We start from the raw sequence: 20,661 nt of genomic DNA on the forward strand, positions 1-20,661 counted from the left end.
AAGGTGGTTCAGGGACCGGAGAGTAATGGCTGCAAGCATAGACAGCTTCAAGAGGGGAGTAGATAAACATCTGGAGCAGAGGTGGGGGGTGGTTAAGGGAAGGATGGTGGCTCAGTGGCAGAGCATCTGCTTGGTAAGCAGAAGGTCCCAGGTTCCATCCCTGGCATCTCCAACTAAAAAAGGTCCAGGCAAGTAGGTGTGAAAAACTTCAGCTGGAGACCCTGGAGAGCCGCTGCCAGTCAGGGGAAGGACAGTGGCTCAGTGGTGGAGCATCTGCTGGGAAGGAGAAGGTCCCAGGTTCAATCTCGAGCTAAAAAGGGTCCAGGCAAGTAGGCATGAAAAACCTCAACTTGAGACCCCGGAGATCCGCTGCCAGTCAGGGGAGGGACGGTGGCTCAGTGGTGGAGCATCTGCTGGGAAGAAGAAGGTCCCAGGTTCAATCCCCAGCATCTCCAACTAAAAAGGGTCCAGGCAAGTAGGTGTGAAAAACCTCAGCTTGAGACCCTGGAGAGCCGCTGCCAGTCTGAGTAGACAGCACTGACTTGGATGGACCAAGGGTCTGGTTCAGTAGAAAGCAGCCTCATATATATGTACATATGTCCATCAGTGGCTAAACGCCACAGGGAATAGATTGAATTCTTTGTCTGGGGTAGTGGTGCTCTGTATTCTTGGTGCTGAGTCACAGTGAGAGGGCTTCTAGTGTCCTGGCCCCACTGATGGACCTCCTGATGGCACCTGGGGGTTTTTTGGCCGCTGTATGACACAGCGTGTTGGACTGGATGGGCATTGGCCTGATCCAACATGGCTTCTCTTACGTTCCTCTGTCTGGGGCAGTGGTGCTCTGTATTCTTGGTGCTTGGTGGGGGGGTCACAGTGGGAGGGCTTCTAGTGTCCTGACCCCACTGATGGACCTCCTGATGGCACCTGGGTTTTTTTGACCACTGTGTGACACAGAGTGTTGGACTGGAGGGGCCATTGGCCTGGTCCAACATGGCTTCTTTTATGTTCTTCTGTCTGGGGCAGTGAATTACTAAGCTGGAAAAGGATATCGTGTCTGCAGCTCTTTCCTTGGAGCGTCTGGTTGCTCTTTTAAGACCCACTCCCTCCCCATCTGTTTCTCCAGGAGAACAAGGTGAAGTTTGCCCAGTACCTGGAACGGGAGTACAAGGTGAAGATCAACCCAGCCTCCATGTTCGATGTTCAGGTCAAGAGGATCCACGAGTACAAGCGGCAGCTGATGAACTGTCTCCATGTCATCACCATGTACAACCGTAAGTCGTGGCCGGGCACCGTCGAATCCTCCAGCAGGAGGGAGGTCTCAGTTGTTCCTTATTTTGGAAGTCTCCGCTTCCGAAGCTCTGTTTGCTGTAGGGAGAGCTATTTTGGTGTCGTGGTTAAGTGTGCGGACTCTTACCCGGGAGAACTGAGTTTGATTCCCCACTCCTCCACTTGCACCTGCTGGAATGGCCTTGGGTCAGCCATAGCTCTGGCAGAGGTTGTCCTTGAAAGGGCAGCTGCTGTGAGAGCCCTCTCCAGCCCCACCCACCTCACAGGGTGTCTGTTATGGGGGAGGAAGGGAAAGGAGATTGTAGGCCGCTCTGAGACTCTGTCCTTGAAAGGGCAGCTGCTGGGAGAGCCCTCTCCAGCCCCACCCACCTCACAGGGTGTCTGTTGTGGGGGAGGAAGAGAAAGGAGATTGCAGGCCGCTCTGAGACTCTGTCCTTGAAAGGGCAGCTGCTGGGAGAGCCCTCTCCAGCCCCACCCACCTCACAGGGTGTCTGTTGTGGGGGAGGAAGGGAAAGGAGATTGTAGGCCGCTCTGAGCCTCTGTCCTTGAAAGGGCAGTTGCTGGGAGACCCCTCTCCAGCCCCACCCACCTCACAGGGTGTCTGTTGTGGGGGAGGAAGGGAAAGGAGATTGTAGGCCGCTCTGAGACTCTGTCCTTGAAAGGGCAGCTGCTGTGAGAGCCTTCTCAGCCCCACCCACCTCACAGGGTGTCTGTTGTGGGGGAGGAAGGGAAAGGAGATTGTAGGCCGCTCTGAGACTCTGTCCTTGAAAGGGCAGCTGCTGGAGAGCCCTCTCAGCCCCACCCACATCACAGGGTGTCTGTTGTGGGGGAAGGAGATAAAGGAGATGGTAAGCCACTCTGATTCAGAGAGAAGAGCAGGGTATAAATCTGCAGTCGTCTTCTTCCTCCTCTTCTTGTGGGGAAATAAGGCAGGGTGTACAGTTCATAGAATCATAGAGTTGGAAGGGACCTCCAGGGTCATCTAGTCCAGGGGTGGCCAACAGTAGCTCTCCAGATGTTTTTTGTGTACAACTCCTATCAGCCCCAGTCAGCATGGCCAATGGATAGGGCTGATGGGAGTTGTAGGCAAAAAACATCTGGATAGCTACCGTTGGCCACCTCTGATCTAGTCCAACCCCCTGCACAATGCAGAAGACTCACAGATACCTCTCCCTAAATTCACAGAATCTTTATCACTGTCAGATAGCCCTCTAGCCTCTGTTTAAGAACCTCCAAGGAAGGAGAGCCCACCGCCTCTCAAGGAAGCCTATTCCACCGAGGAACCGCTCTAACAGTCAGGAAGTTCTTCTTAATGTTGAGTTGGAAACTCTTTTGATTTAATTTCAACCCGTTGGTTCTGGTCCTACCTTCTGGGGCCACAGAAAACAATTCCACCCCATCCTCTATATGACAGCCCTTCAAGGACTTGAAGATGGTGATCCGTTCCCTTGCTGGCAAAACGTTCTCCCTGAGTCTTCGTGTAGGAAAACGTTTCTGTAATTTTTATAAAGAGCACACCATTTTAATTTCTTAAGGATCAACCAGTATCATAATGCCCCTGTATAAATCAATGGTGTGGCCTCATTTGGAGGGCTGTGTGCAGTTCTGGTCACCGCACCTCTAAAAAGATATTATAGCATTGGGAAAAGTGCAGAAAAGGGCAACTAGAATGATTAAAGGGTTGGAACACTTTCCCTATGAAGAAAGGTTAAAATGCTTGGGGCTCTTTAGTTTGGAGAAACGTCGACTGCGGGGTGACATGATAGAAGTTTACGAGATTCTGCACAGGATACAGAAGGTAGAGAAAGAAGTTCTTTTCTCCCTTTCTTGCATACTTATTTATTTTATTTATTATTGATTTCCTTTAATTTATATCCCGCCCTCTCCACAAGCGGACTCAGGGCGGCTAACAATCAGTTTAAAACTTCAAACCACAAATACAATGAAACAGTTCAAAATTTAACCAGTAAATACAGTTAAAAACTTTTAAAAACATTTTATGGCGCTGTTAAGCAACAAACTAGGCGATATCGTCCTTTACTAACAGTGAACCCGTATTGATTCCAATTTTTCAGTTGTGTAGGGTGGTAGTCCTCTCCCGGTTTAGGTGCCAAAGGTCTGTCAGAATAACTCGGTTTTGCAGGCCCTGCGGAATTGAGAGAGGTCCCGCAGGGCCCTTATGGCCTCCGGGAGTGCGTTCCATATTTCAGGTGCTGCCACTGAGAAGGCCCTGGACCATGTAGAGCTCAGCCTGGCCTCCCTGGGTCCGGGGATGGACAATAAATGTCCATACCATACGAGAACTCGTGGGCACTCAATGAAATTGCTGAGCGGTCGGGTTAGAACGGATCAAAGGAAGTCCTTCTACACCCAAAGGGTGATTAACATGTGGAATTCACTGCCACAGGAGGTGGTGGCGGCTACAAGCATAGACAGCTTCAAGAGGAGATTGGATAAGCATATGGAGCAGAGGTCCATCAGTGGCTGTTAGCCACAGCGTATTGTTGGAACTCTCTGCCTGGGGCAGTGATGCTCTGTCTTCTTGGTGCTTGGGAGGGGCAAAAGTGTGAGGACTTCTGGTGTCCTGGCACCACTGCTGGACCTCCTGATGGCACCTGGGTTTTTTGGCCACTGTGTGACACAGAGTGTTGGACTGGAGGGGCCATTGGCCTGATCCAACAGGGCTTCTTTTATGTTCTTAAGTGACAGAGAGTGCTGGACTGGAGGGGCCATTGGCCTGATCCAACAGGGCTTCTCTTATGTTCTTAAGTGACACAGAGTGTTGGACTGGAGGGGCCATTGGCCTGATCCAACATGGCTTCTCTTATGTTCTTAAGGAGGAGCAGAACCTTTTGTTCTGCGGCTGGCAAAACGTGCTCTCGTGTAACACGCTTTCTGTAAAAGGTGAATTGCTAAAATAGGAAGATAACTGCAGAGCAACAAGAGAAAGATCATGAAGATTGAGCCCTGTTGAAAATGATGCGGCATTTTAAGGGTTGTTATTGCAATTTCTCTGTGTCAGTGATCGTTGTGAAATTCATGTGTAGTTTTACTGAATAAAGGCTAGTAGGCTGTATATCACAGGGGTTGTTCATTGTATTTAGTATGGAATTCACACTCTGGACCCATCTATTTCTTCTTCTGGTTTCTCTTTTGCAGGCATCAAGCGAGACCCCATGAAATTGTTTGTGCCCAGAACGGTTATCATTGGAGGCAAAGTAAGTGCATAAGAACATAATGGGAGCCTCTGCTGGATCAGACCAATAGTCCGTCTTGTCCAGCCTCCTGTCTCGCACAGTGGCCAACCAGTTCCAGTGGAGGGCCAACAATAGGGCAGAGAGGCTGAGGCCTTCATTAAAACACAAGAAGAGCCCTGCTGGATCAGACCAGTGTGGGTCCATCTAGTTCAGCATCCTGCCTCACACAGAGGCCAACCAGTTCCTCTGGAGGGCCAACAACAGGGCAGAGAGGCCGAGGCCTTCATAAGAACATCAGAAGAGCCCTGCTGGATCAGACCAGTGAGGGTCCATCTAGCCCAGCCTCCTGCCTCACACAGAGGCCAACCAGTTCCTCTGCAGGGCCAACAACAGGGCACAGAGGCTGAGGCCTTCCCCTTAGAAGAACATCAGAAGAGCCCTGCTGGATCAGACCAGTGAGGGTCCATCTAGCCCAGCCTCCTGCCTCACACAGAGGCCAACCAGTTCCTCTGCAGGGCCAACAACAGGGCACAGAGGCTGAGGCCTTCCCCTCAGAAGAACATCAGAAGAGCCCTGCTGGATCAGACCAGGGAGGGTCCATCTAGCCCAGCCTCCTGCCTCACACAGAGGCCAACCAGTTCCTCTGCAGGGCCAACAACAGGGCACAGAGGCTGAGGCCTTCCCCTCAGAAGAACATCAGAAGAGCCCTGCTGGATCAGACCAGGGAGGGTCCATCTAGTCCAGCCTTTTGTCTCACACAGAGGACAACCAGTTTCTCTGGAGGGCCAACAACAGGGCAGAGAGGCCGAGGCCTTCCCCTGATGCTGCCTCCTGGTTCTGGGATTCAGAGGATTAATGTCTCTGAATGTGGAGGTTCCCCTCAGTCACCAGGGCTATTAGGCACTGATAGACCTCTCCCCCATGAATCTCTCTAATCCCCTATTATAGCTGTTTATTTCAGGTTCCATCACAACGTCCTCTAACATCAAATACTTCAGTGTAATCACTCTCTGTGTAAAGCAGTGATCAATCCCCCATTAGCCATAAGCCACTTTCACTCTCAAGTTTGGTGTAATGGTTAAGTGTGCAGACTCTAATCTGGGAGAACCGGGTTTGATTCCCCACTCCTCCACTTGCAGCTGCTGGAATGGCCGTAGGTCAGCCATAGCTCTCGCAGGAGTTGTCCTTGAAAGGGCAGCTTCTGTCAGAGCTCTCTTGGAGCCAGTTTGGTGCAGTGGTTAAGTGTGCAGACTCTAATCTGGGAGAACCGGGCTTGTTTCCTCGCTCCTCCACTTGCAGCTGCTGGGATGGCCTTGGGTCAGCCATAGCTCTGGCAGAGGTTGTCCTTGAAAGGGCAGGTTCTGGGAGCGCTCTCTCAGCTTTCGCTTTAGCTTCTAGGGAGCGCTGTCTCAGCCCCAACTACCTCACAGGGTGTCTGTTGTGGGGGGAGGAGGATAAAGGAGATTGTGAGCCACTCTGAGATTTGGAGTGGAGGGTGGGATATAAATCTATTATCTTCTTATTCTTCTCTCCTCCACGGGGCTTCTGTCGGATTTCACACTGTCTGCCCCAGGGGCTCCAACATGCTCCGCCTCTGTTGCGCAGCAAACATCCTCTAAAAACCAGTTTCTGTTTGCCACTCGGAAACCCCGAAGCGAGCGGCAACCCCGGAGCAGATAGCGTGAAATCCGACGGAAGCCCCGCAGAGAAGAGTAGAGTGAGAGCGGCAGAAGGCTAGTGGGAAATCGGTCAGTATTTCCGTTTGTCCGTCCTGAACCTATTGCCCACGAGCTTCATGGGATGCCCTTGAGTTCTACTATTTTGGGGGAGGGAGAGAAAGTTCTCTTGGTCAACTTATATCATTTTATAAACCTTTATCGTGTCTGTGGCGGAACCGGCCCGATTCTGCCTTCAGACCCGGTCCCGCCAGCTCCCTATGGAGTCGCCAACTCCTGGAGGGAGCTATTTCTCCTCCTGCCCCTTGGGCGCGCTGCCACCACCTGCTCAGTCCCGGGGTTCAGATTGAGAGGAACAGGACTCCCAATCCCCCTCTCCAGCTGTGAGGCCAGGCCTCAAGGTCCTCTGCCACCCTGCACTTGGGTTTCACAGAGACCTCAGCGCTTCTTTGGGGCACCCCTGGAGGATTGGCACCTTATCCAACTGCATGCCTTCCCCCTTCCCCGGGGCCCCCTTCTCAAAAACAGCGTGGTCTAAAGCGGTCTGGGGATCTAGGTGGTACAGAGATTGACTGCCAGCATTTAAACAGTAAAAATATATTTATTCAAAAAGAGAAAAAGATAGGGAAAGAAAACACAAAACAAAAACAGTTGCATTTAAAAAAGTAGCACAGCACAGCACAGCAAACAGCATGACAAAGGAAAGGTTGATTATAAACGCATCCTGCTGGCCCTGATCTAAACTTGCCCTGTCTTGTGAATTACTTACTTAGTCTGCCTGCCTGGGGCCTCCCAGGCAGGAGCCTCCATTGCTCACCACATGCTCGCTCGAGCGCTGGCTTCCAACTCCCTTCTCTTCCTGCTAACACACATGCCAAGAACAAAAGCACTTCCTGCCTCTCTAGGAGATTTCCCCCCCTAGCGTTGTTGGTTTGGCTCTGGAAGGGAGGGGGGGGAGTGAGGGGAAGGCTACAAAGCCTGCTGAGGGATTTACTGACCCCTGCCAAATGAAGCACCACCACTGACTAAAATGGCGTTTCTCCACAATGTCCATCCTTAATTGTCTCTTTTCTAAACTGAAAAGTCCCCGTCTCTCCAACCTTTCCTCCTAGGGAAAGTGCTCTCCAACAATCCTACATCACGTGGGTTGCCCCACCTCTGTACTTTTTCCCCAGCTCCTTTTGGAGATACAGCAACCGGAACGGTACCCAATATTCCAAATAAGAACATAAGAGAAGCCATGTTGGATCAGGCCAATGGCTCATCCAGTCCAACATTCTGTGTCACATAAGAACATAAGAGAAGCCATGTTGGATCAGGCCAATGGCCCCTCCAGTCCAACACTCTGTGTCTCATAAGAACAGAAGAGAAGCCATGTTAGATCAGGCCAGTGGCCCCCCCAGTCCAACACTCTGTGTCACATAAGAACATAAGAGAAGCCATGTTGGATCAGGCCAGTGGCCCCTCCAGTCCAACACTCTGTGTCACATAAGAACATAAGAGAAGCCATGCTGGATCAGGCCAGTGGCCCCCCCAGTCCAACACTCTGTGTCACATAAGAACATAAGAGAAGCCATGTTAGATCAGGCCAGTGGCCCCCCCAGTCCAACACTCTGTGTCACATAAGAACATAAGAGAAGCCATGTTAGATCAGGCCAGTGGCCCCCCCAGTCCAACACTCTGTGTCACATAAGAACATAAGAGAAGCCATGCTGGATCAGGCCAATGGCCCATCCAGTCCAACACTCTGTGTCACACAGTGGCCAATATATGTGTATATACGCACACACACATATATATATATATACTGTGGCTATTTGCCACTGATGGACCTCTGCTCCATATTTTTATCCAATCCCCTTTTAAAGCTGGCTATGCTTGTAGCCGCTGCCACCTCCTGTGGCAGTGAATTCCACATGTTAATCACCTTTTGGGTGAAGAAGGACTTCCTTTTATCCGTTCTAACCTGACTGCTCAGCAATTTCATGGAGTGTCCACGAGTTCTTGTATTGTGAAAAAGGGAGGAAAGTACTTCTTTCTGTACTTTCTCCATCCCATGCATCATCTTGTAAACCTCTAAATGAGGCCACACCATAGATCTGTACAGGTAGATGAGAATATTGGCCATTTTATTCTCAATCCCTTTCTTAATAACGAGGTGTAGGAATCTTGGGACTGACTTCCAAGACTTTTGAAGCCCCCCTCCCCCCAAAAAAGCTACTGCAGTTGATTGGAGAAAGAGCTACTATAGAAGAAGAATTGCTGATTTATACCCCGCCCTTCTCTCTGAACCAGAGACTCAGAGCGGCTCACAATCTCCCATATCTTCTTCCCCCACAACAGACACCCTGTGAGGTGGGTGGGGCTGGAGAGGGCTCTCACAGCAGCTGCCCTTTCAAGGACAGAGTCTCAGAGCGGCCTACAATCTCCTTTCCCTTCCTCCCCCACAACAGACACCCTGTGAGGTGGGTGGGGCTGGAGAGGGCTCTCACAGCAGCTGCCCTTTCAAGGACAGAGTCTCAGAGCGGCCTACAATCTCCTTTCCCTTCCTCCCCCACAACAGACACCCTGTGAGGTGGGTGGGGCTGGAGAGGCCTCTCCCAGCAGCTGCCCTTTCAAGGACAGAGTCTCAGAGCGGCCTACAATCTCCTTTCCCTTCCTCCCCCACAACAGACACCCTGTGAGGTGGGTGGGGCTGGAGAGGGCTCTCACAGCAGCTGCCCTTTCAAGGACAACCTCTGCCAGAGCTCTGGCTGACCCAAGGCCATTCCAGCAGGTGCAAGTGGAGGAGTGGGGAATCCAACCCGGTTCTCCCAGATAAGAGAGCTCTGGCTGACCCAAGGCCATTCCAGCAGGTGCAAGTGGAGGAGTGGGGAATCAAACCCGGTTCTCCCAGATAAGAGAGCTATGACTGACCCAAGGCCATGCCAGCAGGTGCAAGTGGAGGAGTGGGGAATCAAACCCGGTTCTCCCAGATAAGAGAGCTATGACTGACCCAAGGCCATGCCAGCAGGTGCAAGCGGAGGAGTGGGGAATCAAACCCGGTTCTCCCAGATAAGAGTCTGCACACTTCACCACTACACCAAACTGGCTCTCCAGATACTAGTCGCTCACAAAGTAGAATTTTTGCTCACAAGACTCGGCGGCAATGTCCTGGCTGCTTCTAGGGAGGAGGTGAGAATCTGCTCAGCATTCTCCACTTCAAAGAATGCTTAGCAACCTTTGATGTCCCTGGGAAGCTACTCTCTGGCTGTCCCCTACTTGGTCCCCCTCTCCTATTCTACTAGCACACGTTAGTGAGCCTATATGTGAGTTAATCAATCTGGTTAGTAATCAGCATTCAGCAATAGCATCAATGAACAGAGTCTGACAGTGGGTAGCTTTTATTCTTTCGCATTCCTGAGAACAGTGAAGATTGCCTCCGGTTCTAAATCAGAGGGAAAAACTTGTCCCGCCTGGGTGTGCTGGGGTGGTTTTTCAAGAACTGCAGGCCAAACGAGACAGACAGGTCTGGTCTGTCAGCGATAACTGAGGCACTTCTGTGATTCAGTGCATTTCGCAGGCAAGCAGCAAGCGTTGGGGTTCCCCCCCCCTCTCTATAAGTTGAAACCAAAAAACAGTTTTCCTGTGCTTGTGGTAGAAAAGGCTGTCAAGCCACTGCAAACTTGTGGGTTTTCAAGACGAGAGACTCGCAGGGATGGTTTGCCGTTGCCTGCCTCTGCGTAGCGACTCTGGGCTTCCTTGGTCGTCTCCCATCTAAGGACAAACCCAGGCACGACACTGCTTCGTTTCTGTTGGGGTTTGATATAGCAGAGGAGAAGAAATGGCAGCACCCGCACATGTATTAGCTTTAAAAAAGAGACGCTTACTAAGCAATCGGGGGAAAGGGAACTGGGAGATCAAAACGAGAAAACCTGTCTAGCTCTGTAAGAACATAAGAGAAGCCATGTTGGATCAGGCCAATGGCCCATCCAGTCCAACACTCTGTGTCACATAAGAACATAAGAGAAGCCATGTTGGATCAGGCCAATGGCCCATCCAGTCCAACATTCTGTGTCACATAAGAACATAAGAGAAGCCCTGCTGGATCAGGCCAATGGCCCATCCAGTCCAACACTCTGTGTCACATAAGAACATAAGAGAAGCCCTGTTGGGTCAGGCCAATGGCCCATCCAGTCCAACACTCTGTGTCACATAAGAACATAAGAGAAGCCATGTTGGATCAGGCCAATGGCTCATCCAGTCCAACACTGTGTCACACAGTGCACAAAAAAATTATATATATACACACACACACATACACACACAGACACATATATATACACACTGTGGCTAATAGCCACTGATGGACCTCTGCTCCATATTTTTATCTAATCTACATCTTGTTTCTGCAACTATACCTCATGTCTGTAAACCGAGAGCCAGTTTGGTGTAGCGATTAAGTGCGCCGTCTCTTATCTTGGAGAACCGGGTTTGATTCCCCACTCCTCCACTTGCAGCTGCTGGAATGGCCCTGGGTCGGCCATAGCTCTCGTAGGAAAGTTGTCCTTGAAAGTCCCACCCACCTCACAGGGTGTCTCTTGTGGGGAAGAAGATAAAGGAGATTGTGAGCCGCTTTTAGACTCTGATTCAGAGAGAAAGGCGGGGTATAAATCTATGGTCGTCTTCTCTGTTTGCCTCAAGCAAGATTGAGAACGAAGGAAGTAAAAAGTTATCCACTCTACCTCTGGCCGTATCTCCAATCTGTTAGTTAGCCAGTAGAGAATTCCAATACCAGCTCATGTACATTGTCCCCTGTACTGTGGCAGAAGAAACATGCAGACTTCTCTATTGGCCTTGGGTTAACTAACTAGGAATTATCATGCATAAACATATTAAGATGAAGACGACTGCAGATTTATACCCCACCCTTCTCTCTGAATCAGAGACTCAGAGCGGCTTACAATCTCCTATATCTTCTCCCCCAACAGACACCCTGTGAGGTGGGTGGGGCTGAGAGAGCTCTGACAGCAGCTGCCCTTTCAAGGACAACCCCTGGGAGAGTTATGGCTGACCCAAGGCCATTCCAGCAGCTGCAAGTGGAGGAGTGGGGAATCAAACCCGGTTCTCCCAGATAAGAGAGCTATGGCTGACCCAAGGCCATTCCAGAAGCTGCAAGTGGAGGAGTGGGGAATCAAACCCGGTTCTCCCAGATAAGAGAGCTATGGCTGACCCAAGGCCATTCCAGCAGCTGCAAGTGGAGGAGTGGGGAATCAAACCCGGTTCTCCCAGATAAGAGAGTTATGGCTGACCCAAGGCCATTCCAGCAGCTGCAAGTGGAGGAGTGGGGAATCAAACCCGGTTCTCCCAGATAAGAGAGCTATGGCTGACCCAAGGCCATTCCAGAAGCTGCAAGTGGAGGAGTGGGGAATCAAACCCGGTTCTCCCAGATAAAGAGCTATGGCTGACCAAAGGCCATTCCAGCAGGTGCAAGTGGAGGAGTGGGGAATCCAACCCGGTTCTCCCAGATAAGAGAGCTATGGCTGACCCAAGGCCATTCCAGCAGCTGCAAGTGGAGGAGTGGGGAATCAAACCTGGTTCTCCCAGACAAGAGAGCTATGGCTAACCCAAGGCCATTACAGCAGCTGCAAGTGGAGGAGTGGGGAATCAAACCCTGTTCTCCGAGACAAGAGAGCTATGGCTAACCCAAGGCCATTCCAGCAGCTGCAAGTGGAGGAGTGGGGAATCAAACCCGGTTCTCCCAGATAAGAGAGCTATGGCTGACCCAAGGCCATTCCAGAAGCTGCAAGTGGAGGAGTGGGGAATCAAACCCGGTTCTCCCAGATAAAGAGCTATGACTGACCAAAGGCCATTCCAGCAGGTGCAAGTGGAGGAGTGGGGAATCAAACCTGGTTCTCCCAGACAAGAGAGCTATGACTAACCCAAGGCCATTCCAGCAGCTTCAAGTGGAGGAGTGGGGAATCAAACCCCGTTCTCCCAGATAAGAGTCCGCCCACTTAACCACTACACCAAACTGGCTCTTTCATGGCATCGGGGAAAGAACTTGCACGCATATCCCAGCAGTTTCCGAGAGAACAAGCCATGGTGCCCACCCGCCAGATGTTTTTCTAGTGGAGTTAATGGGCAGGTGGAGCTTGTCCTCAGCAAGTCTTCTGATTGGCCGTTGAAGGTTTTGATTGACTGGACAGATTTTTAGAAATGTACTTTTGGCAGCAGCTGCCACCACAGCACAAGGATCTTCACTGTGTGACTGAAGGTGAGTGGCTGCAGCCATTTTGCGCCTGGCTCCGCCTTCTGCGGCAGCCATTTTGCGCCTGGCTCCGCCTTCTGCGGCAGCCATTTTGCATCTGGCTCCGCCTCCTGCGGCAGCCATTTTGTGGCTGTAGCTACCACACTGTGTCAGAAGTCTATAGCTCGAAAAGACTCTCACTGTTGCCCTTCCAGGCTGCTCCCGGTTACCACATGGCGAAAATGATCATCAGGCTGATCACCTCCGTGGGCCACGTGGTGAATAACGACCCTGTGGTGGGGAACAAGCTGAAGGTCATCTTCCTGGAGAACTACCGTGTCTCCCTGGCTGAAAAAGGTAAGGCGGTCTTTGAACCTGCGGTGCTTGCTGTCCACGGAGGGAGTTGGTTTTGTGTTGGTGGTTAGAAGCGCGAGCTGTGAACCAGGAAGGCTACAGTCATGGCCGGCTCGCCCGCTAGGCAAACTAGGTGGTTGCCTAGGGCGCCGGAAGGGGGGGTGCTGTATTGGGCTCCCATACAAACGCCGAGTTTGCCTCCCCCCCCCCGCCTGCCCCCTCCCTTCTCTTGCCTGGGATGGAAAAGAAGTACTTTTCTCGTTTTCTAAGAAGTCCTGTCCTCCCTTTCTCACAATACGAGAGCTCGTGGGCGTTCAATGAAATTGCTGAGCAGTCGGGTTAAAACTGCCACAGGAGGTGGTGGCGGCTACAAGCATAGCCAGCTTCAAGAGGGGGTTAGATGAAAATATGGAGCAAAGGTCCATCAGTAGCTATTAGCCACAGCATATTGTTGGAACTCTCTGGGGCAGTGATGTTCTGTATTCTTGGTGCTTGTGGAGGGGGGGGGGCAGTTTTGTGTTGAGCCAGTTTGGTGTAGTAGTTAAGTGCATGGACTCTTATCTGGGAGAATGGGGTTTGATTCCCCACTCCTCCACTTGCACCTGCTGGAATGACCTTGGGTTAGCCATAGTTCTGGCAGAGGTTGTCCTTGAAAGGGCAGCTGCTGTGAGAGCCCTATCCAGCCCCACCCACCTCACAGGGTGTCTGTTTTGGGGGAGGAAGGGAAAGGAGATTATGAGCCGCTTTGAGAATCCTGAGTGGAGGGCGGGATAGAAATCCAGTATCATCATAATCAAAGTTGAAGGGCTTCTAGCCCCACTTGTGAACCTCCTGATGGCACCTGGGGTTTTTTGGCTACTGTGTGACACAAAGTGTTGGACTGGATGGGCCATTGGCCTGATCCAACATGGCTACTAGCCACTGATGGACCTCTGCTCCATATTTTTATCCAATCCCCTCTTGTAGCTGGCTATGCTTGTAGCCGCCACCACCTCCTGCGGCAGTGAATTCCACATGTTAATCCCCCTTTGGGTGAAGAAGGACTTCCTTTTATCCCTTTTAACCCGACTGCTCAGCAATTTCATCGAATGCCCGCGAGTTCTTGTATTGTGAGAAAGGGAGAAAAGGACTTCTTTCTCTACTTTCTCCATCCAATAATAATAATAATAAAAATAAAAAGTAATGATAATAATAATGATTATTATTATTATTATTATTATTATTATTATTATTATTATTATTATTATTATTATTATTATTCTGTGCAGGAGCTCCCAACTTTAATGACAGGAGCTCCCAACTTAAATGGCAGGAGCTCCCAACTTTAATGGCAGGAGCTCCCAACTTTAATGCTGGTAGCTTACAAAGCAGAATTTTTGCTCTCAAGACTCTGCAGCTTCGAGGGACCATTGGAGGCAGGGTGCAATAGAAACTGGGGGGAGGGGAAGAGCCACGGGGAGGACAGCGTGCCTGACCTTCCGCCTCTTCTCGACAGTGATCCCGGCCACTGACTTATCGGAGCAGATCTCCACAGCCGGTACCGAGGCATCCGGTACTGGCAACATGAAATTCATGCTCAACGGGGCTCTGACCATTGGGACGATGGATGGCGCCAATGTCGAGATGGCCGAGGAAGCTGGCGAAGAGAACCTCTTCATCTTCGGCATGCGGGTAGAGGACGTGGAGGAGCTGGACAGAAGAGGGTGAGTGTTGGATGGACCGGGGCTTGGTGGTTAGAGCATCTTGCTGGGAGAAACGTCGACTGCAGGGTGACACGATAGAGGTACACAAGATTCTGCCTGGGATGGAGAAGGCAGAGAAGGGACTACTTTTCTCCCTTTCTCACAATACAAGAACTCGTGGGCATTCAATGAAGTTGCCGAGCAGTCAGGTTAAAATGGATAAAAGGAAGTCCTTCTTCACCCAAAGGGTGATTAACATGTGGAATTCACTGCCACAGGAGGTGGCGGCGGCTACAAGCATAGGCAGCTTCAAGAGGGGATTGGATAAAAATATGGAGCAGAGGTCCATCAGTGGTTACTAGCCACAGTGTGTGTGTGTGACACCTTGTGAGGTGGGTGGGGCTCCTGGGCCAACTAGAATGATTAAAGGGCTGGAACACTTTCCCTATGAAGAAAGGTTAAAATGCTTGGGGCTCTTTAGCTTGGAGAAACGTCGACTGCGGGGTGACATGATAGAGGTTTACATGCATGGGATGGAGAAAGCAGAGAAAGAAGTCCTCTTCTCCCTTTCTCACAATGCAAGAACTCGTGGGCATTCGATGAAGTTGCCGAGCAGTCGAGTTAGAACTGATGAAAGGAAGTCCTTCTTCACCCAAAGGGTGGTTAACATGTGGAATTCACTGCCACAGGAGGTGCCGGCGGCTGCAAGCATAGGCAGCTTCAAGAGGGGATTGGATAAACATCTGGAGCAGAGGTCCAACAGTGGCTGTTAGCCACAGTGTATTGATGGAACTCTGTCTGGGGCAAGTGATGCTCTGTATTCTGGGTGCTTGAGGGGGGGGCAGTGGGAGGGCTTCTAGTGTCCTGGCCCCACTGGTAGACCTTCTGATGGCAACTGGTCTTTTGGCCACTGGACTGGATGGGCCATTGGCCTGATCCTACATGGCTTCTCTTGTGTTCTTATGTCTGGGGCAGTGATGCTCTGTATTCTTGGTGCTGGGGGGGGGGGGCACAATGGGAGGGCTTCTAGTGTCCTGGCCCCACTGATGGACCTCCTGATGGCACTTGGGGTTTTTTGGCCACTGTGTGACACAGAGTGTTGAACTGGATGGGCCATTGGCCCGATCCGACATGGCTTCTCTTACGTTTTTATGTCTTTTTGACAAGTAGAACAGGCCGCAGAGAAAGGTGGGGACTGAGAGAGTTTGGAGAGAATTGGGACAGGCCCAAGGTCACCCAGCTGGCTTCATGTAGAGGAGGAGGGGGGAATCGAACCCGGTTCTCCCTGATTAGAATCTGCTGCCCTTAAACAGTACACTGTGCTGGCTAAGGATTATTAACACGAGTTATTGAGTCTCAGAGTGGTGGTGGCTCAGTGGAAGAGCATCTGCTCGACATGCAGAAGGTCCCAAGGTTGAACCCCCCGCATCTCTGGTTTTCGAAGGACCAGGCAGGAGGTGACATGAAAGACCTCAGCCTGACACCCTGGAGAGCTGCAGCCAGTCTGAGAAGAAGGAAAGGGGAAAGGAAAGGTCCCCTGTGCAAGCACCAGTCGTTTCCGACTCCAGGGTGACGTTGCTTTCACAACATTTTCATGGCAGACTTTTTACGGGGTGGTTTGCCCTTGCCTTCCCCAGTCATCTGCACTTTCCCCCCAGCGAGCTGGGTCCTCGTTTGACCGACCTCGGAAGGATGGAAGGCTGAGTCGACCTCGAGCCGGCGACCTGAAAACCCAGCTTCCGCCGGGGATTGAACTCAGGTCGTGAGCAGAGCTTAGGGCTGCAGTACTGCAGCTTTAACACTCTGCGCCACGCACCCTTCTCTCTGTAAACCACTCTGATTCAATCTCCTTTCCTTCTCCCCCCACAACAGACACCCTGTGAGGTGGGTGGGGCTGAGAGAGCTCTGACAAAAACTGCCCTTTCAAGGACAACTCCTGCGAGAGTATGGCTAACCCTAGGCCATTCCAGCAGCTGCAAGTGGAGGAGTGGGGAATCAAACCGGGTTCTCCCAGACAAGAGTCCGCACACTTAAACGCTACACCAAACTGGCTCTCCGGAGGAACTGGTTGGCCACTGTGTGAGGCAGAAAACACTGACCTTGGTGCTGCTTTTCCAAGGGACCCGTTGGTGCGCGCGTGCAGAAAACCAGGGCTCCATGCCTCTCGCCTCTTCACGTGCCCACTCGCTGAGAAGAGCGGCATGAGGGTTGGCACAAGGTTCTTCAGCAGCAGAGAGGATGCCTCTGCCGTTAGACATGAACCCACACAGAGCTGCCTTACAGTGGGCGGGGCCGTGGCTCAGTGGGAGAGCATCTCCTTAGCGTGGAGAAGGTCCCAGGTTCAATCCCCCAGCATCGCCTTCTATACATAGACACTCATTTGAACCTCTCCGCATGCAGCGGAGTGCAGATGTTCAGGACATGTCAGTTCTAAGGGGTTGAGCAATCATCCTCTCTTTTCTTGGTCTGCGCCCTAGGGGAGGGACTGTGGCTCGGTGGAAGAGCCTCTGCTTGGCATGCGGAAGTTTCCAGGTTTGATCCCCGGCATCTCTGGTTTAAAAAAGGACCAGGCAGGCAGTGATGGGAAAGACCTTGACCTGAGAGCCTGGAAAGCAGCTGCCTGTCTCAGTAGACAGAAGACTGGCCTTTTCTGGACCCAGAGTCTGATTTGTGTCTTCATGAGCAGTTTCCCCCTGTTGTCTGTAGGTACAATGCTGTAGACTATTACGATCGCCTACCTGAGCTGAAGCAAGCCATCGATCAGATCCGGAGCGGCTTCTTCTTCCCCAAGCAACCGGACCTCTTCAAAGATGTGATCGACATGTTGTTCTACCATGACAGGTGAGAAGGCCATGTCCCTCAAAGGGTGCACTGGGCGTCTCTGTGCCTCAGACACATAAGCCTTAAAGAGCCCCTTCTGTTGCGCCCAGGGGTGTGGAATACTAGCAGCAGCTCCTTTGCATATTAGGCCACACCTCCCTGATGTAGCCAATCTTCCAAGAGCTGACAGAAAAGAGCCTTGTAAGCTCTTGGAGGATTGGCTACCTCAGGGGTGTGTGGCCTAATATGCAAAGGCGTTCCTGCTAGAATTCCACCCCTGGGCAGCTTCATTTGTGCCCATGTGTGAGATCAGTTCCCATGTGTGATATGAATATGGAAGAAGACCTTCAATCCATACAGGGCTTCAAAGGTCAAAACCAGCAGCTTGAATTGGGATCTGGGGAAGATCGGGAGGGTGTGCCATTTCTGTAGTACCAGGGAGTCACGTGATCCCAGTAACTGGTCCTGGTCAGTTATCTGGATCAGGCGTCCCCAACCCCCGAGACGTGGACTGATACCGGTCCGTGGCCTGTTAGCAACCGGGCTGTGAGTTGTATAATTATTTCGTTATATAGTACAATGCAGTAATGGTAATAACAAAAAGACGACAAAATTGGATCTATATCCTGCCCTCTGCTCTGAATTTCAGAGTCTCAGAGCGGCTCACAATCCCCTCTCCCTTCCCCCCACCCACCACAGACACCCTGTGAGGTGGGAGGGGCTGAGAGAGCTCTGACAGAAGCTGCCCTTTCAAGGACAGAGTCTCAGAACAGCCTACAATCTTCTTTCACTTCTTCCCCCACAACAGACCCCCTGTGAGGTGGGTGGGGCTGAGAGGGCTCTCCCAGCAGCTGCCCTTTCAAGGACAGAGTCTCAGAACAGCCTACAATCTTCTTTCACTTCTTCCCCCACAACAGACCCCCTGTGAGGTGGGTGGGGCTGAGAGGGCTCTCCCAGCAGCTGCCCTTTCAAGGACAGAGGCTCAGAGCCGCCTACAATCTCCTTTCCCTTCCTCCCCCACAACAGACACCCTGTGAGGTGGGTGGGGCTGAGAGGGCTCTCACAGCAGCTGCCCTTTCAAGGACAGAGTCTCAGAGCGAAATACAATCTCCTTTCCCTTCCTCCCCCACAACAGACACCCTGTGAGGTGGGTGGGGCTGAGAGGGCTCTCACAGCAGCTGCCCTTTCAAGGACAGAGTCTCAGAGCAGCCTACAATCTCCTTTCCCTTCCTCCCCCACAACAGACACCCTGTGAGGTGGGTGGGGCTGGAGAGGGCTCTCACAGCAGCTGCCCTTCCAAGGACAGAGTCTCAGAGTGGCCTACAATCCCCTTTCCCTTCCTCCCCTGTGAGGTGGGTGGGGCTGAGACAGCTCTCCCAGAAGCTGCTCTTTCAAGGACAGAGGCTCAGAGCGGCCTACAATCTCCTTTATCTCCTTCCCCCACAACAGACTCCATGTGAGGTGGGTGGGGCTGAGAGAGCTCTGACAGAAGCTGCCCTTTCAAGGACAGCTCCTGCAAGAGCTATGGCTGACCCAAGTTCATTCCAGCAGCGGCAAGTGAAGGAGTGGGGAATCAACCCTGGTTCTCCCAAATAAGAATCTGCACACCTAACCACCACACCGAACTAAGAGAAATAAAGTGCACAATTGTATTATCCCGAAAGCATCACCCACCCACCCCCCATCCCAGTCTGTGGGAATATTGTCTTCCACAAAACCAGTTCCTGGTGCCAAAAAGGTTGGGGACTGCTGATCTAGATGCATATTTCAGTAATAAGCAGACCAACGCTCATTGATTTCTTCTGTTGCCTCTGAATAGGTTTAAAGTTTTTGCAGACTACGAAGCGTACGTCCGATGTCAAGAGAATGTCAGTCAGCTCTACATGGTATGTCCAGTTGAATTCTTTGTCTCACTTTTTTCTTGGAGTAGCTCTTAAGGACATAAGAGAAGCCATGTTGGACCGGGCCAGTAGCCCATCCAGCCCAACGCTCTGTGTCACACAGGGGCCAAAAAGCCCAAGTGCCATCAAGAGGTCCACCAGCAGAGCTAGAACAACCTCCTACTCCGGCATCCTGTCTCACACAGTGGCAGACCAGTTCCTCTGGAGGGCTAACAATAGGGCAGAGAGGCTGAGGCCTTCATCTCTCGGCTTGACTTCGCGAACGAAGATTTAAGAAGGGTGCAGTAGTCCACGTCTGCTGCAGGCTCGCTGGTGGCTGACAAGACCAATGTGGGACAGGCAGGTCCGGCCACAATGGCTGCAGGGATAAGTCTGATTTGGGGTTGGTGCTGTAGCAGTGCGATTCTTCCTCAATCTCCTTTTGTCCTCAAGACCAGCTATGCGTGCGTTCTCAAAGGAAGAGACAGCCTGGTGGATGGTGTGCCTCCATGCTTTGCAATCTGAGGCTAGGTCAGACCACTGGTGATGGCTGATGCGACAGGTGCCAAGGGATTTCTTCAAGGAGTCCTTGTACCTCTTCTTTGGTGCCCCTCTATTTCGATGGCCAGTGGAGAGTTCGCCATACAGGGCAATCTTGGGAAGGCGGTGGTTTTCCATCCTAGAAATATGCCCTGCCCAGCGCAGCTGCGTCTTCAACAGCAGTGCCTCGATGCTGGTAACCTCCGCCCTCTTGAGGACTTCAGAAAAGCCTTGCTGGATTAGACCAGTGAGGGTCCATCTAATTCAGCCTCCTGTCTCACACAGGGGCCAACCAGTTCCTCTGAAGGGTCAACAACAGGGTAGAGGTTGAGGCATTCATAAGAACCTTCATAAGGCTCAACAACAGGGCAGAGAGGCTGCGGCCTTCATAAGAATATCAGAAGAGTCCTGCTGGATTAGACCAGTGAAGGTCCATCTAGTTCAGCCTCTTGTCTCACACAGTGGCCAGCCAGTTCCTCTGGAGGGCCAAGAACAGGGCAGAGAGGCCGAGGCCTTCATATGATCATCAGAAGAGCCCTGCTGGATCAGACCAGTGAAGGTCCAGCCTCCTGTCTCACACAGTAGCCTACCAGTTCCTCTGGAGGGCCAACAACAGGACATGGAGGCTGAGGCCTTCCCCTGATGTTTCCTGGCACTGGGATCCAGAGGTTGCCTGCCTCTGAATGTGGAGGTTTCTTTTTGGTCACCATGGCTAGAAGCCTCTGATAGACTTCTTCTCCAGGAATCCGTCTTTTAAAGCTGTCAATGGCTGTGGCTGCCAATACATCCTCCAGCACCAAATTCCATTTTAGTCACTCTCTGTCCACCCTGAACGCACCGCCCCACCAGCTTTGCTGGATGCCCTCAAGTGCTGATATTTAGGGAGAGGAAGAAGATCTTACTCAGCTTGCTTCCCCCATGCATAATTTTACAAACCTGGCCTCCCTTTCGTCCAGGGGTGTTAACATCTGGCCTGGGGCTGAATCAGGCCTTCAA

At 51.7% G+C, this 20,661-nt stretch overlaps 1 protein-coding gene across 1 annotated transcript in view; it reads left to right on the forward strand.

Annotated features, from left to right (window-relative positions):
* PYGL (glycogen phosphorylase L) overlaps positions 1-20,661 on the forward strand; it is an 88,277-nt gene that overhangs the window by 65,974 nt on the left and 1,642 nt on the right. The window contains exons 14-19 of the mRNA XM_060261159.1: positions 1,124-1,271; positions 4,447-4,505; positions 12,605-12,746; positions 14,239-14,446; positions 17,132-17,266; positions 19,065-19,131. Coding sequence (XP_060117142.1) covers positions 1,124-1,271; positions 4,447-4,505; positions 12,605-12,746; positions 14,239-14,446; positions 17,132-17,266; positions 19,065-19,131 — 759 coding nt within the window. The remainder of the gene's footprint in view (positions 1-1,123; positions 1,272-4,446; positions 4,506-12,604; positions 12,747-14,238; positions 14,447-17,131; positions 17,267-19,064; positions 19,132-20,661) is intronic.

Source organism: Heteronotia binoei, chromosome 21 (genome assembly GCF_032191835.1).
Source record: "Heteronotia binoei isolate CCM8104 ecotype False Entrance Well chromosome 21, APGP_CSIRO_Hbin_v1, whole genome shotgun sequence".
In the NCBI taxonomy this organism is placed as follows: domain Eukaryota; kingdom Metazoa; phylum Chordata; class Lepidosauria; order Squamata; family Gekkonidae; genus Heteronotia; species Heteronotia binoei.